The 15,304-nt window shown below is 44.2% G+C and overlaps 1 protein-coding gene across 1 annotated transcript in view; it reads right to left on the bottom strand.

The window, feature by feature from the left end:
• AFAP1L2 (actin filament associated protein 1 like 2) overlaps positions 1–15,304 on the bottom strand; it is a 118,498-nt gene that overhangs the window by 41,439 nt on the left and 61,755 nt on the right. The window contains exons 2-3 of the mRNA XM_084634147.1: positions 4,090–4,218; positions 3,523–3,600 (exon numbers count right to left, since the gene is read on the bottom strand). Coding sequence (XP_084490273.1) covers positions 3,523–3,600; positions 4,090–4,218 — 207 coding nt within the window. The remainder of the gene's footprint in view (positions 1–3,522; positions 3,601–4,089; positions 4,219–15,304) is intronic.

The raw sequence follows: 15,304 nt of genomic DNA, 5'->3' as shown, positions 1-15,304 counted from the left end.
GCTGCGATTTTTTAGCTCCCTGAGCCCGAGGCAATTGCCCCAGGCTCTGTGGCTCATCACCACAGACTATAATTTGCAGTGTCGACATACCCCCTGGTTACCAGCGCGTTCACAGGTACCCAGCCTCTCTCAAGAAGCACACTGTGGAGGTGCATCTTTAGCCGAAAAGCACATTGCCTATCTGTAACTACTGCACAGAACAGAGCCGCCCTCCAAACACTGCAGACAATTAGAGGGACAAGTGACATTTTGTGCAGTGATCACTCATCCAAAATTCTACATTCCTTGTGTGATGCCAGCATCTGCTTAAGCATAGTGAGTGTTTGGCTTCACCTCATGCCTAGGAATCACCCTAATGAACATCAGCAGGCCAGGAATAAACAGTTTGTTTTCCTTATTCATTTCCACCCCCTCTCTCCCCCAAATCTACTCTGCAAATCAAGAGCAGGATGGAGACCTTTTTCCAGATCCTCACCTGATGTACATCAGCACAGCTCCACAGAGCTGAGGAGCTGGCCGTGGGATGCAGTTTGAGTCTGGGGATCTCAGGGTTTTATATATAGCCTGTTGCTGTAGTACTTGGGCACTTTCAGGGTAAATCAGATGTGAATGGTGAGATCCCTGCTGGACTTCAAGGAGTTTCCTGCTGTTCTCCCCTCCTTGTATAAGGAGGGATCTGCTTGAGGAATAATTATTTTTCTAAACCAGCCATAAGTATCATCTCAAGAGTCTAAGGCCTTATCTTCACTACAGGGGGAGATCGATATAACTTACCCAGCTTCAGCTACATGAACAATGTAGCTGAAGTCGACGAACTTAGATCTACTTACCGCAGGGTCCACACTACGCAATGTCGATTGGAGACACTCTCCCATTGACTCCCCTTGTGCTTCTCGTTCAGGTGGAGTACAGGAGTCAACCGGAGAGCCATCTGCGTTCAATTTAGCAGGTCTTCACTAAACCCGCTAAATTGACTGCCGATGCATCGTTCCCTCAATAAGTGTAGACAAAACCTTACAAAACCAGTTTGCTTACACTCGCTTCCAGTAAAGACATCGCAGAATTGTCCTTAATACAATAGGAGATATTTTTCGGTTCTCTCTTAAGGCAAGAAGTTCCTTAATAACAGGACACTTAGTACAGGTTTCACTGGATCTGAAATTCCCCAAGCCCTGGAATTTGGGCAGGTGACATTTAGAAAGACAAAAAACAGGCAAAAGGAAATAAGCGTTAACATGCACAGTTTTAACGGAAATAAAATGTCCTATTTCTTCATTCTTATACAACTGTGCTCTCCATTATCTGCAAACAAGGCAAATAATTCACAGATTCCAAGACCAGATGGGACCATTGTGATCATCTAGTCTGACCTCCTGTATGACACAGACCAAAGAATTTTACCAAGCAAATTCCTGTATCCAGCCAAATAATTGCTGTAATGTCTGCATTTGTACTGTATTTTCCACGCTGGTATTACCAAAGAACAATATTTATTTTTCCTTCCAAGGTATTTTTCAGATAGCTTGTATTCTGTTAGGTCATTTACCAGAGTGAATTCAATTACTATGCCATAAAGAGAGACCTACGAAGGACTGTATTGCTCAGCTCATTGTCTTATTGTTGCAATCAGAAGTAGATTCATCAATAAGAAAAATTGTTGGCCATTCCTCACCTGTTTTTAGAGGCTTTTTCCCCCCTTTCTCTGAGCTGATGTGATTGTCTTTAGAAAACATCTTATCTTGCATTGCTCCTAAAGGGAATGCTCTCAGTGCAATCTAACTGTGAATGGGTCCAGGCCCCGATCTGCTAGCACGCACCAAGCACCTATCATGCAAAGTCCAACTGATTTTAATGGGACTTCGCATGGGTACAGGAGTCCACATTAGCACAATCAGGGCTTGAATGAATTAAACATTAAGGCCCTGATCCTGCAACTGACTGGATAGGCAGATTCCAGCACCTGCACCCATTCATTCAACAGGGCCCTGCACAGATGCGGGGTTTCCCGTCCAGTCAGTCACAGAACTGGGGTCTTTTACACATCCATAACTAGGATTTACACCACACATACATAGAACCTAAGCCACTGCCTTCAGTTTTGCCAAACAAAACTTAGAAGTTTAACTTAGTCTGGGGAAGTGGTTGAAAGAGCAAGGGACATATCCCTTAGGGAATGATTGCAAGTGGGGGCTCACAGCCCACGATAGGGAAAAGGCTGAACTAAAAACAATGACAGCAGGCTTTAACAGCCTGACACGGCTCCATGGCTCACTGCATTGCCTGGCCAAGCCTTGTACATGTCATTGGACGCAGGATAGCGAATCCGTGTAAATTAATCTTTCCATTACCACTGATTTCCATGCTCAAGTCATGGTTGATACAAGCAGGCCTTCTTTGGCTATGGTTTAATATTATAATTAATGCAACTAGTGGCACTGACCAAGATTGTGACCCACTGTGATGGGGCTGTGCATACGCATAGTAAAAAGAGATGGCCTCATTTCCAGAAGCATTTGAAGTTAATCCACAATTTGGCTGCATGAAGCAGATTTAAACACAATAAAAATCATGGAACTAACATGATCTTTGCAGGCCATCATATTGTTCACTTTGCTTGTGTGTTGTCCCCCTTCCCTTACCCTCATTCTGTCTTGTCTATTTAGACTGTAAGCAATTTGGGGCAGGGACTGTCTCTTATGTTTGTATGGGGCTCCATTCTCAGCTGGCCCTTAGGCATCACTGTAATAAACATGAATAATAATAATAGGAAGTGGCTAAAGGGCTGATCTATATTTATAAGCATGAAGCTTTGGAGATAAGTGGTCCTTCTGAGTTTCCATAAATGTTGTGAAAGGGAGAAATTTTCACAAAATAATTCAGAATTTTTGGAGAATTCCTTCCCATGTTGTGAATGCAAAACCAGGTGGATCTAGTCAGAAAAACTGTGGGATAACCATCATGAGCATTTCACCCAGGGTTATTGTTCTCAATTTATACAGTTTGCAAAATGCTAGGATCTACCTGGGAATGTGGGGGAAGGGGTGCTACATAAATACAAGATATGTATATTCTGTGCATAAATAATTCACCTTGCACCAGTTTAGACTATTTGAAACCACCAGTGGTATGGTGCAAAGCAGCATGCTGAACATAGTAATAAAAAAAAAACATTTTTAGACATGCATTGACTTGTTTTGGGTCTATATAGAATGGGATGACTTCTTTAAATATTTCAGTGGGGTTGCATGAAGCTACATACTTAGCAAGGAGACATTTTTATCCCAAAGTACTGCCCTCAAAAGTGCTACTTCCAGGAATAATCTCACTGTGTTAGCCAAAAGCATGGAATATGTAAAAATACAGTTGTCATTCCACCCCTTCCATTGGCTCAATTCTGCACCCACTGAAATCAATGGGAATCATGTCTGATGTCAATGGGAGCAGGATCAAATCTTATGCCCCTTTATTCTCTCTCCATTGGGAAGTTAAATCCCAGGCAATTGGTAGCCGTAGATTCCATACCTCCACCTTCTTTCTCCTGTCCACCCTTTTGTTTAACCGAGGTCACTTTGTTCATGTAAATGTATTCCTCATCGCCACCTGCAAACAAAGGGAAGGAGAGATGTCTTAGTGGGCCAGTCCCATTCATGCTGCAAAGTTTTCACATAGAAAGGAGCAAACTGTGTGCACACGGGTGTATATGTACACTTAAGTCTCTACTAAATGCAGTTGGTCTCTACCAATTACAAAATGTTATGTTGAGAAATTAAACACTGAACAGCCAGGAAATTCCAGGAGTTAAAATTTCAATATGAACTCAGCCAGACGGCATGTCCTGTGTATCTTATGGTGTGGACTAAATAAACCGAATTTTAACAAGGAAAACAGAAATGATCAGGAATCTTGGAAATCCTTTACTTTTAAAAATGTGCAACTCTGGTTATTTTTGTATATAGCTCTAGTAATTTATACACAATTTAAAACCCAAATCCATGTCTCTCTCTCATATCCCCTCTCCCCAGTCCCAATTTATAAAAATACCCATGTAACGCCCCTCTCTCACCCGCCACGCTCTGACTCCACACGTACCGCTTGTCTTCGTGTACACTCGCAGGAGGTCAGAAAGGAAACATTTTTTCACTACAGCTGTGCTGCTGAGGCTCTCTTCATTCAGTATGTTCAGAAAATCCTCAAGTTCCGTAAGCAGTTGTTCTAGAGCTAAAGGAGACACGGCAAACAATTGGGATGATTTCTTTACAGGGACATCTGGTTACATTTAGAGAGAGGACATGCACTGAACCTCAAATTCCCAACCTCTTGACATTTTTTTTTTTGATCAGGAGGGATTTGGATTTGCATCTCTGAGCTGAACCTATTCTTAGGGTTTTGGCTCTGGATCACATCTCAAAATGGAAGGGATTTGTTTTCTGATTCCAGTTCAGCTATAGCTGAAATCTCACACAAAGGTTTTGTCCAAAGAGTTTAGACACCTTGTGAGAACAGCTGATCTTGTGAGAGTTTGGCCATTCGCTGCTGGAACTACCATGAAAGCAGCTGGCAAGGTTTTGGCACCATTGAATGAGACCATGATTTTACCTAGAGCCCTGAGCCCTCAGCCCTAGTCTCAACCTGATTCAGACTGGGGTCCAGCTCCGAACGCTGCCTTTTTGGGCCACTTCAAATTTGATTCCATTTTATCTTTGCAGTGACCCAAAGACTCATGCACAAGAAATAGAGTATGCCCATGATACTCAATGTCTTCTAGGACTATGTTGCTCGGAAGAGCTTCCAGCAGTTCGCACTTGCATTGAATGGAGATGTAGAGGATGTGAAAGCAAGTGCAGGACTTATCAGCTCCTGAATCAGTGTTCAGGACAAAGATGCCATGGAAAGAACACCCCCTTTACAACCTAAAGAGCGAGTGGAGAACAGGTCAAGTGGATCATGCCCCCAGCACCACGACTAAACAGAGCCAATCAGTTTATTTTAGTTATAAGAAAATCCTTCCTCTTTCTATGTAACTGTTCCCTGTCGAATAGCTTCTGGGAAAAGGCTCACACTCTATTAGCTGGCATTCAGTTACTCACTTCTGATTTCTCCTATTGTTGCCGGGGTAAGTTAGGAACAGGGGCAGGAGACCATTCCAGAGCAGAAAGAACCGAGTGTTTTGTGAAGAAAAGAAATGCCAAATAAGAATGACAGTGGGTGGGAAGGGCAAGGAGTCAGCCAGGTATGGTGATTCCTTCTCTTAGGACTCTCCTCTTGTACATTAACTCAATCACTTCCTGATATTCACATGCTGCACCAGAGACTGGCAACAAGCTCATGCGTTGCATAAGCATATTAATTGTTACAATTTCTTGCTGCACCACTAGGGGATGTGGGGCTACAAAATATGGAGCGGTTAAGATGGGGAGATGCTATTATTTATTTATAAGCATTTCCATGGCAGCCTTTACAGTAAGATCTGCACCCCACACAAAACAGCAATGAAGTATCTCCACACCCTGGGAGAAGGGAAAGCATTCATATCCCCATTTTGTAGACAGGAAAACTGACACACATCTAGATTAGTGGTTTGTCCAAGGTTATAGAGAAAGTGTGCGGCAGAACCAAGAATAGAGCCTAGTTTTCAGTCTTAGTCCCTAATCACAAGGCAATTTTTTCCCTACTGAAGCTATGTCTACACTACTACCTATGTCGGCAAAACTTTTGTCACTCAGGGGTATGAACATTCCACCCCCAAGCGACATAAATTACACAGCATACGAACTAGTGTGCACAGGGCTCTACGTTGGTGGGAGAGCTGCTTCTGCCAACATAGCTTCTGCTGCGTGCAGAGGTGGTTTTTGTGCCGACAGGAGAGCTCTCCCGCATTGGCATAGAGCGTATTCACCCCACGCGCTGCAGCAGCTGTAAGTGTAGACATGCCCTAAGAGGGAGGGAGTGTAAGAAGCCCATATACTGGGTGGTAGCAAGTGTTTGCTACTCTAACGCCATTTGATTTTATTTGGCTAACTTTGTGGATCCAACAATTTACCATTGCTCCTGGGTTTGACTGTAAACACCAGTCTACTGCCTCCAGATCAATGTATATAATCCAACTTAGTTTGCTCAGGAGCCTTTGCTCTATTGCCTGGGAGCCCTTTACATTTTATAGTGGCTTCTCTACATTAGATTACTTCTATTTTGGTCTGGCTGAGCACCAATGGGCACCTTCAAATGTCTGCATTGTGCTGCATTGTCTTGGCTTGTCTCGTGACCTGACATAACCCATTGCAACACAAATCAGGTACCAGTAATACCAAGAAGTCCCAGTGCTTTTCACAAGCAAGTGGAAATGGGGAATTACTTGTAAATACTGGGATTTTACCAATAACTGTGATTAAAACAGAAGGGTGATTATTTGATATCTATCGCATCTCTCAGGCATTCTCTGAGAGTCCAGCAAACAGACGAAACACCACAGTGTAAATCACAATTTTCCAGTCTACAGTGGAATTTGCACTGGTGCAGTGACTTGGGTGGCTGGCCATTGACTGCTGGACTTGGCGCAAAATCCCACTGGAGACAAGGCCGAAATATACTGTCCTATTAGCTTATTCTACCAGACGTGACACTTTACATATAAGTAACGATAACAGTAAGAGCACAACCCAAACAACACCACGGTTTATCTCGGAGCTACAGCTGTCAGTCAGCTTCCCCAACAGCTGCCCACATGGAAGTCAAGATAGAGTTTGTGTTTCTCCTTAAGGTTAATGCTTGCTCCCCGCATCCCCCATTACTATGGAAAATGACCTCATGCTTCTCCCCGGCATCTAGAACTACTATAGCACACAGGGTCAAATCTCTTACGAATAACACAGCTCATGCAATAGGTTACATTTTCCAGCAGTGGAGTCAGAATGCCAAAGCTGTCTTCAGGTTTCCCGTGACTCAAACAGCTCATTTAGGGCCTGATCCAACAGCCACAGAAGTCAGTGGAAAGATGCCGATTGACTTCAATGGACGAGGATCAGGGCCTTCAAGGAAAAACATTCAGCTCATCTTCAAACAACAGCAATGTATGCGTGGCCTGTTCCTATGCAAATCTCTCTCTGATCTCAGTGGGACGCTCCATATCCAAACCTGATACCTGTACAAATAAATTGCCACTGCAATGAATGGAACTATTCATTTCAGAGGGAAGAAGGAAGAGAGGAAGGAACGTGCTAATTTTAATAAGAAAGCAATGAGCACAAGCGGGAAAGTGAAGATGAAGTCTCAAGGATGAATATGAAGGGAGCCAAAGGGATACTTGGTGGAAATGAGGAAGAAGAAGAAAAATCACAGCAGGTGGGTAAGAATTAGCAATGGTCCAGAAGTGTCTCTACATTAAGCTAAGGTAGAATTTTGAAGTCAATGGAGCTACAGTGATTTCAACAAGCTGAGGCTTTGTCCCACTGTGTGAACACTATATTGAACCTAGTGATGGGCAAACCAGTCTGGAAAGTATCTAGAGTAGCCTGATCCAAATGTCCTCAGTGGCTCCCCTCTGCCCTGAATGTGTATCTTGGATATTTATACTGCCTCATGACTATAGTACCTGAGCATCTCAAAATCTAATGTATTTATCCTCACCACACCCCAGGAGACAGGCCAGTGCTATTATCCCCATTTTACAGATGGGGAGCTGAGGCCCAGATGAGCTAAGTGACTTGCCCAAGGTCACATGGGAAGTCTGTGCTGGAGTAGGGAATTGAACCCAGGTCTCTCCAGTCCTTGGTTAGTGTCCTAACCATGGACTGTCTCTTCCTCCTGTGTTTTTGCCTTCTCACCCTGGTGGTCTAGAAGCGACCATGTGGTAAGGTATCACTGATGTAGCTAGGCCTGCCTTTCTGGTCATGTCCCTGTGGGGCTTCTGACAACACGCAGCACTCCACTTGATTCAAATTGCAGCCCCATGGCGCTCTTCAGCCAACATCTCCATGGCCTTTGTTTAGCACATTAGAAAGCAAGGGTTCAGCAGCAGCAGCAAGGGAAGGGGATGGGACTAGTAGAATCAGGGTGGGATTTTTCCAAAGTACAGAAAGGGAGTTAGGAACACGAGTCCTTATAAAAGTCAATGAGATTTGTGCATCTGACCTCATGTGGGGCTTTACTTTTACCCTAGTCTAGCACCTTCCTTTTAAGAATCGCAGCTCCTATCTATGTGATGTTTTCATACAGTACTTATCAGCATGGTATCTAAAAATCACACCTACCCTGAGAGAGAGCTAGAGATTATCATCCTCATTTTTAGCCTGTTGAAAGTGAGGCCCAGATTAAGGGACTTGCCCAAGTTCATCCAGGAGTTCTGTAATAGAGTCAAGAAATGCACCTCAGTCCCCTAAATCCCTGTCCAGTTCCTTAACCACCAGACCATCTGTCCCCTGTAACATGTGGTTACTAGGCAACAATCATTCAAAGGGCCCCTAGACATTTAAAATAATGTTTAAAAGGCATTTAGGAAGCTCAGATCCATGAGGGAACCAGGTAACTGGGGAAAAGAACTATACGGATCTGCCAAACCCCATACAGCGTCTAGTCTGGAGTCTGTGGCAGCAGACCCTTAACAATTTGGCCTTAAACCCATTTGCTCTAGTTTGGATCGAGATGGTCACCAAAGCATAGGACAAGGAAAGTGAGTCCAAGAGAATGGGCTAGACTGGCAGCCCTGAGAGATATGTGGGTTTACAAATCAGTCTCTGGGATGCTTTTGAAGTTCTCCCATCCGACATTTGACTCTAAAGCATGAGTTGAAGATGTATTCTATCCAGTTTTACTACTGCTACTTCTATTATGGCTTCCTAGAAGCAGCCTATTCCAATAACTCCACTTCATTCCAGCAAAGCATCCTCGTTGCTAGAGTGACACGTGGAAAGCCGGGGACTTTAATGTTGCAATAACAAAGTTGCTTTCCACACAAAGGCTACACGCTCCACTCACGACATTTGGATGTCAATGCATCTGACCCCATCTTGGCACGAGTCTAGGGCTATGCTTGGTAGATGAAAAGAAGTCTCTAGCCTCAAAGTATTGCCTATCCAGTTTATGTGAAACCAGAGCCAAAAAACTAGCCAGTTCACATCAGATCCAGAGGCAACACACTCTTTGTCAAGTAACCACAAGTTATGCCCAACATTAATGTTGTTCAAAGGTAAATGACCATTAAATAGGGTTACAAAAATATTCCTTCCAACAGCCTCTAATCTTTGCCATTCTGCTCTGATGATGATACATATCTATGTCTAATTTGAAGAATCCAGTTCACACTCTGGCATTCTAAGGAAGCAAGAAGGCAGGCTGAGGATTAACCTTCACACAGGTGTTTCAGAAATCCCTGTTGAACGGGATTGAACTAGTTCATTTAATCTAAACGAAATGAATTATTACCAGTTATTTATGTCAAGGTACAGATCCCAACCAAGTTCAGAGCCCCATTGTGCTAGGCACTGTACAAACACGTAGTAACAGACAACCCCTGCCCTGAAGAGCTTACACTGTAAACAGATGAGACAGACACAAGGTACAAAAAAGGAAGCATTACTTTCCCCTTTATTTACAGATGGGAAACCAAGACGCAGAGAGATTAAGTGACTTGCCCAGGGATTCTGTGGCAGAACCAGGAACTGAGCCCAGTCCTTCTGCATCCCACTCTAGTGCCTTTACCCCAAGACCACCTTTGCTCAAACCTTTAAGAGATGCACTGGAAGAATTTCTAAGCGATCGGGGGCATTGATTCCTGTTGAAAGCAGAACGCTACTACTGATAGAGTACTTCGTGCTCTTATGCCTGTCCCAGGCTGCATTAAGATGGGGGGAGGGGGGGTAAGGGAGATGAAATCAAGCACCTCTCTCACACCATATGTATCCTGGAGGGGGCTAGAAGTACTATTAGTTCTGTAGCCCCATCTGGTGAGTATAGTGTACTCTTCCAACCCCCTTGGGATGTCCAGAGCTATAGTGAAACTGACCGTGCTCCTTTGATTCTTAGAATTGCCGCAGGCAGAAACAGTGGAGGCGTTTCCTCACAGATCAGTCAGAGGGAACTGTGCTATGTCAGATTCCCTTGAAAGCGTCTACTCAATACAATGTAGAGCGGAGGCTTTTCCGTAGCAGCCTTTCATTCTCTGGTTTCCCCTAGTAAACATTCTAAGATGGCAGCATTCTACGCTCTCCCACGAGGCTGCTTTGGCAGAAGGCAGGTGCCTTCTCACTTTGGTTTTCTTTCTTTGCTGCAGGGGAAAAAAAAAAATCAATAGACCCTCTGAGGATTGTGTGCTGGGTAAAAGCCGATTTAGAGAGAGCATTCAAATCCCTGAATAGTGAGTGTTAGCAGCATACCGTGGGGATCTACCCCATTCTTACTCGGCTAATTGGGACATTTATAAGGGCTGACTATTGCTGGGAAGGCAAGAGTATTCTGTGGTGACAGCGGAAGAAAGCTATTCTCTCTAATCGTGAGAAGAGCCAGATGCGTTGCCAGTGACAGCTGCAACAGCTGGATGACCCTTAGAAGAGACTGTCTTCCAAAATAACAAAGCACTTACTTCTTCAAATAAGCAGCCATCTCTCCACCTTACCCACTTGAGATTCCTATGAAAGATGAGCTGTGAAAATGGTAAATAGCCACAGCATAAAGGCAGGATTCCTCCATTGACTTCAACAGGAGCAAGATCGGACAGTACATACTTTAAAAGCAAGCTGCATTTGCATGCCAATTGGTACATAGCAAACGTATCAGTTCTATACAGTACATGAGTTAACACATGAGTTATGAGGAGAGGCTGAGGGAGCTGGGATTGTTTAGCCTGCAGAAGAGAAGAATGAGGGGGGATTTGATAGCTGCTTTCAACTACCTGAAAGGGGGTTCCAAAGAGGATGGCTCTAAACTGTTCTCAATGGTAGCAGATGACAGAACGAGGAGTAATGGTCTCAAGTTACACTGGGGGAGGTTTAGATTGGATATTAGGAAAAACTTTTTCACTAAGAGGGTGGTGAAACACTGGAATGCGTTACCTAGGGAGGTGGTAGAATCTCCTTCCTTAGAGGTTTTTAAGGTCAGGCTTGACAAAGCCCTGGCTGGGATGATTTAACTGGGAATTGGTCCTGCTTCGAGCAGGGGGTTGGACTAGATGACCTTCTGGGGTCCCTTCCAACCCTGATATTCTATGATTCTATGAAACATGGTACTGCTGTAGAATGATGCTCACATAGGTTGGATAGGTGCCATAACATGAGTAGGAAGATGGACTGCAGAACCTTTAAACACACGTTGTACACCACAATGTAACTTGGTTTTGATGTTATCAATTCAAGGCCACTGGAAGGTGCAAGTTTAGGCTACAATTTTCAAACTTGGGTGTGTCAAGTTAGGAATTATACTTGGCACTTCTTTGAATGAAATTTTTTTTTAATTAAAACAGTTTATGAAAAACTATTAACTTTTGCCCACGTTCTTCAGGAATATTTTCATAAAGTTTTCAATAAAAAAATTTAAAAGGATTATAGAAAATTTTTATTTATTAAAAAAAAACAACAACTTCCAGCAAACAAAAATCCAATAACCATTTTGATGTTTAAGATACAAACTTATATTTAAAAAATCCTCACAAAGAAAAATGGGGCATTTTTGCGCTTTGCAAAATGGAAACAACTTCAAAATTTCAAAATGTTTGTAAACTTCCCCCCATTTTCAACCAGCTGTAGGAAGCCCCTCAGCACATTTTGGCACTTGAATAAATTGTCCTGGGTTTTCAAAATGCTGAGCTGTGTCAGAAAAAAAGAGAGAGAGACCACTTCAACTGAGGTGCCTAAATCAGGTTTTAATTGCCTGGCTCTCCACATCCAAGTTGGAAACGTTTGGCTTGATCTTGCTGCAAAGCCCGAAATGGAGGAAGAGGGGCAGACAATGTGTCTTGTTGGTCATAGGCTGAGAACGGAACAGTTGAGCCCAAGCAGCTCTGCGTGGGCTGCTTTGGACATTTGAACAAGAATCTTATTGACGAGCCAGCAGCTCTAACCCAGAAACTCTGAACTTTAACTAACCGGCAGCAGAAGATGCACAAAAGGCTTTTCAGTTTTCTGAACAAACAACAGACTTACTTTCCCTGCTCAATCGGAAGATGAGAAACAGCATCCGCGGGGTGGGGGGGGGACGGGGAGGAAGAGGGGGAGAGAAAGCATGAAAAGCACTCAGACGGCTGAAATAGGGGCTTTTCTCTGAGCGATCCCACGCCTTTGGGTCACTTACTGTAGCTTTCATGACAAACACAGCGATGCCCCGCAGAGATATGGGTCTCTCACACTTTCCATTACAACCCAGGCAGTGCATCACACCAGACTCAGCCGCGCCACAGGAGGTCTCACTCTGGCAAGCAAATTCTTTGCACGAGATTTGAATAAGGCCAGTGGCACATCCCCTTCATAACAGCATCTTTATAGAACACCTGTCGTCCCAAAAGATCCCCAACAGCTTTTTAAATAGTCTGTGGGCTGATTCCTGCATGCACTCACTACCAGGCGTAGCGCTTAATTCTGTGAGTTACTTCCCGTTGCACCAATACATATAGCCATGTAACTGAGTATCCTGTAGCATGGCTCAGTGACCTGAAGCCAAGGGGACTGCTTATGACAATAAGCACTGCACCTGTAAGTGCATGTATTTCAAGCTTTACATGCTCCCAGCAGACACTTAGCAGACACTTCTGGGGTGGAGTCTGGACAGACAAATACCCACAGCAGCATGATGGGGGAGGGAAAATTTTGGCCAAGGAAACCAAGATGAACTGCTCCTGAATTGAACCATCTGATGGCTTGGCACGTAGGCAACCCTTCCCCTACAGCAGTCACCTTGTCTCTTCCCCCTACCCTGACCTTTTCCTCTCCTCAGGTTGCTTTTTTCCCCCCTTTTGTTTTCTATTTTTCTCTCTCTCTTGTGTGATCTCTGGGGTTTTTTTGCTTTCCATGCCCATTCCCTACTCACCAGAAGGGTTACATGCTGCTGACTTTGTGGGGGAGCTAGAGAGACCAGCTGCCCTGTATGCTAAGAGACAGCTGTTTGGTGTCTAATGTGGTTTCTAACCATGCCCAGAAAGGACAGTGGATCATATAAAACAGCTGTTTTCAAGACAGAATCATGCACAGGACGTGACTGAGAGAGACAAGCACAGGGCTTTGTACCATGAATAAAGCCCTGGGGAGAGTTGTCCCTTAACAACAAACTTGGTCCAGTATTTTTCATACACCTATCCTTTGTTTCCTTTAGTTAACCTGTGGGAGTGGGAGATCCAATGATTGCTCCATGCAGATGGGCAACATATGGTCTTCTGGCTGAGCTCAACCCTGTGGGAACAGAGACGTGGGGAACTAACTCTGTGACAATACAATTGGTGCGGGTGGCAGGCTCCTACCTGGGCAGGGGGCTGCCGTGCACAAGAGCTGCTCTGCAGATGTCTGAATGAAGGGCTGCTGCAGATCAGTAAAGGAAGGGTGGCTGCTCTTAAATGGTCACATAGCACTTTACCAGCAGCTCCTGGAGTGCATTTGAGGCAGATTTAGAGTCATGGGACTTTCCCCATTCCCAGTGCACCTTTTATCCCACCCCACCCAGCAGCCTGTTCCTGCCCTCCTGCGCCAGCAGGGAAAGCACCACAGATTGGTGTCTATTTTTACACGTTGGTGCCCACAGCCACTGGCACATCAGCCACGTGGCTAGAAACATGGTTTCCCTGAGGACGTTGGGGGCTTTGGCTGTGGGACCCTCCTTGGTAGCTCAGTCTTCCCCTCTCTACAACAAGTTCACCAGCTATCATGATTGTGGGACCACAAACTCCTAATGATTAGTGCTATCATAATTACTGCCAGTTACAGTACAGGAGCAAAATTCTGCCATACGTACCTGAAGCAAAGAAATAAAGGGGGTTAACCCTGCCCAAAGTAGCTGGAGCAGGATCTCTTTCTTGCAGGCAAGATGCAATTTAAAGGAATCTGTCAGACATGCAAGGAGGAGGGACCCACATACCACCGAGTCTTAATACTAGTTAGTATCCTTCCTATCTTTTTCTTCTCGTGTTTTCAATCTTTTATATGGCTCAAGACCATCCTTTCTTAAAATGAGCAACTGAAACATTGCAGAAGGCAAAAGAAAAAATGTTGAAGCAACTTTGTTGCATTCAGAGAAAAGGACTGAGAATAGGGATATGCGATTTTCCCCCTCCGGTTCCACTGCAGCACTGATTCCCTGTGTTACACTGATGGGCCATATTAACTTACTCTGTGCCTCTGCTTACCCATCTGTAAAATGGGTATGATTACACTGTTATTTCACAGGGAAGGGATGTATGCCAAGTACTATGAGATGTTGGTTAACAGGTGCCATCGCAGGGCTTTTAGTGGCTACGTTTCATCTCTTAATATTCTTGCTCAACCACTGTCAAAAATGTTTCATATGATCCTCATCAATCCTCTGTAGAGGGACAGCAGGGAGCATTCAGTTAGACTCTGAGCATTAGTCATTGTGGCAATATGCAAACCAGTTATTTCCTCTGGCATCCTATTACGCAACTGTGTACAGGGGGCTGGCAAACCCACTCCAGAACACAATCTACACACTCTGTTCACAGTCAAAATTCCTCTCTTTCCTAATGACATAATATAAAACAACAGAAGCTTCAGCACATGCCTTCTCCGGCTTAGTAGTTCCCAGGACTTCTCCCTTCATATGTCTCAACCCTATCTGCCACTTCCATTTCTCTTGTATATATGGTGAAACTAACAAACTCCACTTCCCATAGTGAGTCAGAAGGACTGGCTCATTTAGCATCTCTCAGCAGGGTTCCAAGACCAGTTAACACTGTGAGGCCTCAGAAGATCCCAGCCCCCTACTTACAACTGTAAACATAATAAAGGCTGGTCCTGCTCCCTTTAAGATCATTGAAAAAATTCCCATTGACTTCAATGAGAGCAGGATCTGGCACATAATGTGTGATCCCTTATATTTAACAGCAGGGCAACATCTTTATTCCTGTTGCACCTGAGGATGGTCACATCTGCAGTCTCACATTACACTTATTTCTAGGCAGAATTACAGCTGCCCAGGAGGACATAACACAGCATATGGGTTATTTAGTAGTGCAAACCAGCTGGCACAGTTTAAAATGTGTATCGTGCAAGGGAGAACAGCAATATTTGATAAGTGACATCATTTGCCACAGTGACAGTCCGTGCAATGTAACTCACATTCTCCTCAATCACTTCAAACCCCAGATTTTGTCTGGTCA

The sequence above is a fragment of the Lepidochelys olivacea genome, assembly GCF_965140295.1.
Source record: "Lepidochelys olivacea isolate rLepOli2 genome assembly, chromosome: 7".
NCBI lineage: Eukaryota > Metazoa > Chordata > Testudines > Cheloniidae > Lepidochelys > Lepidochelys olivacea.
Note: the sequence above shows the minus strand (reverse complement) of the source record. Positions and strands in the feature narration are given on the sequence as shown.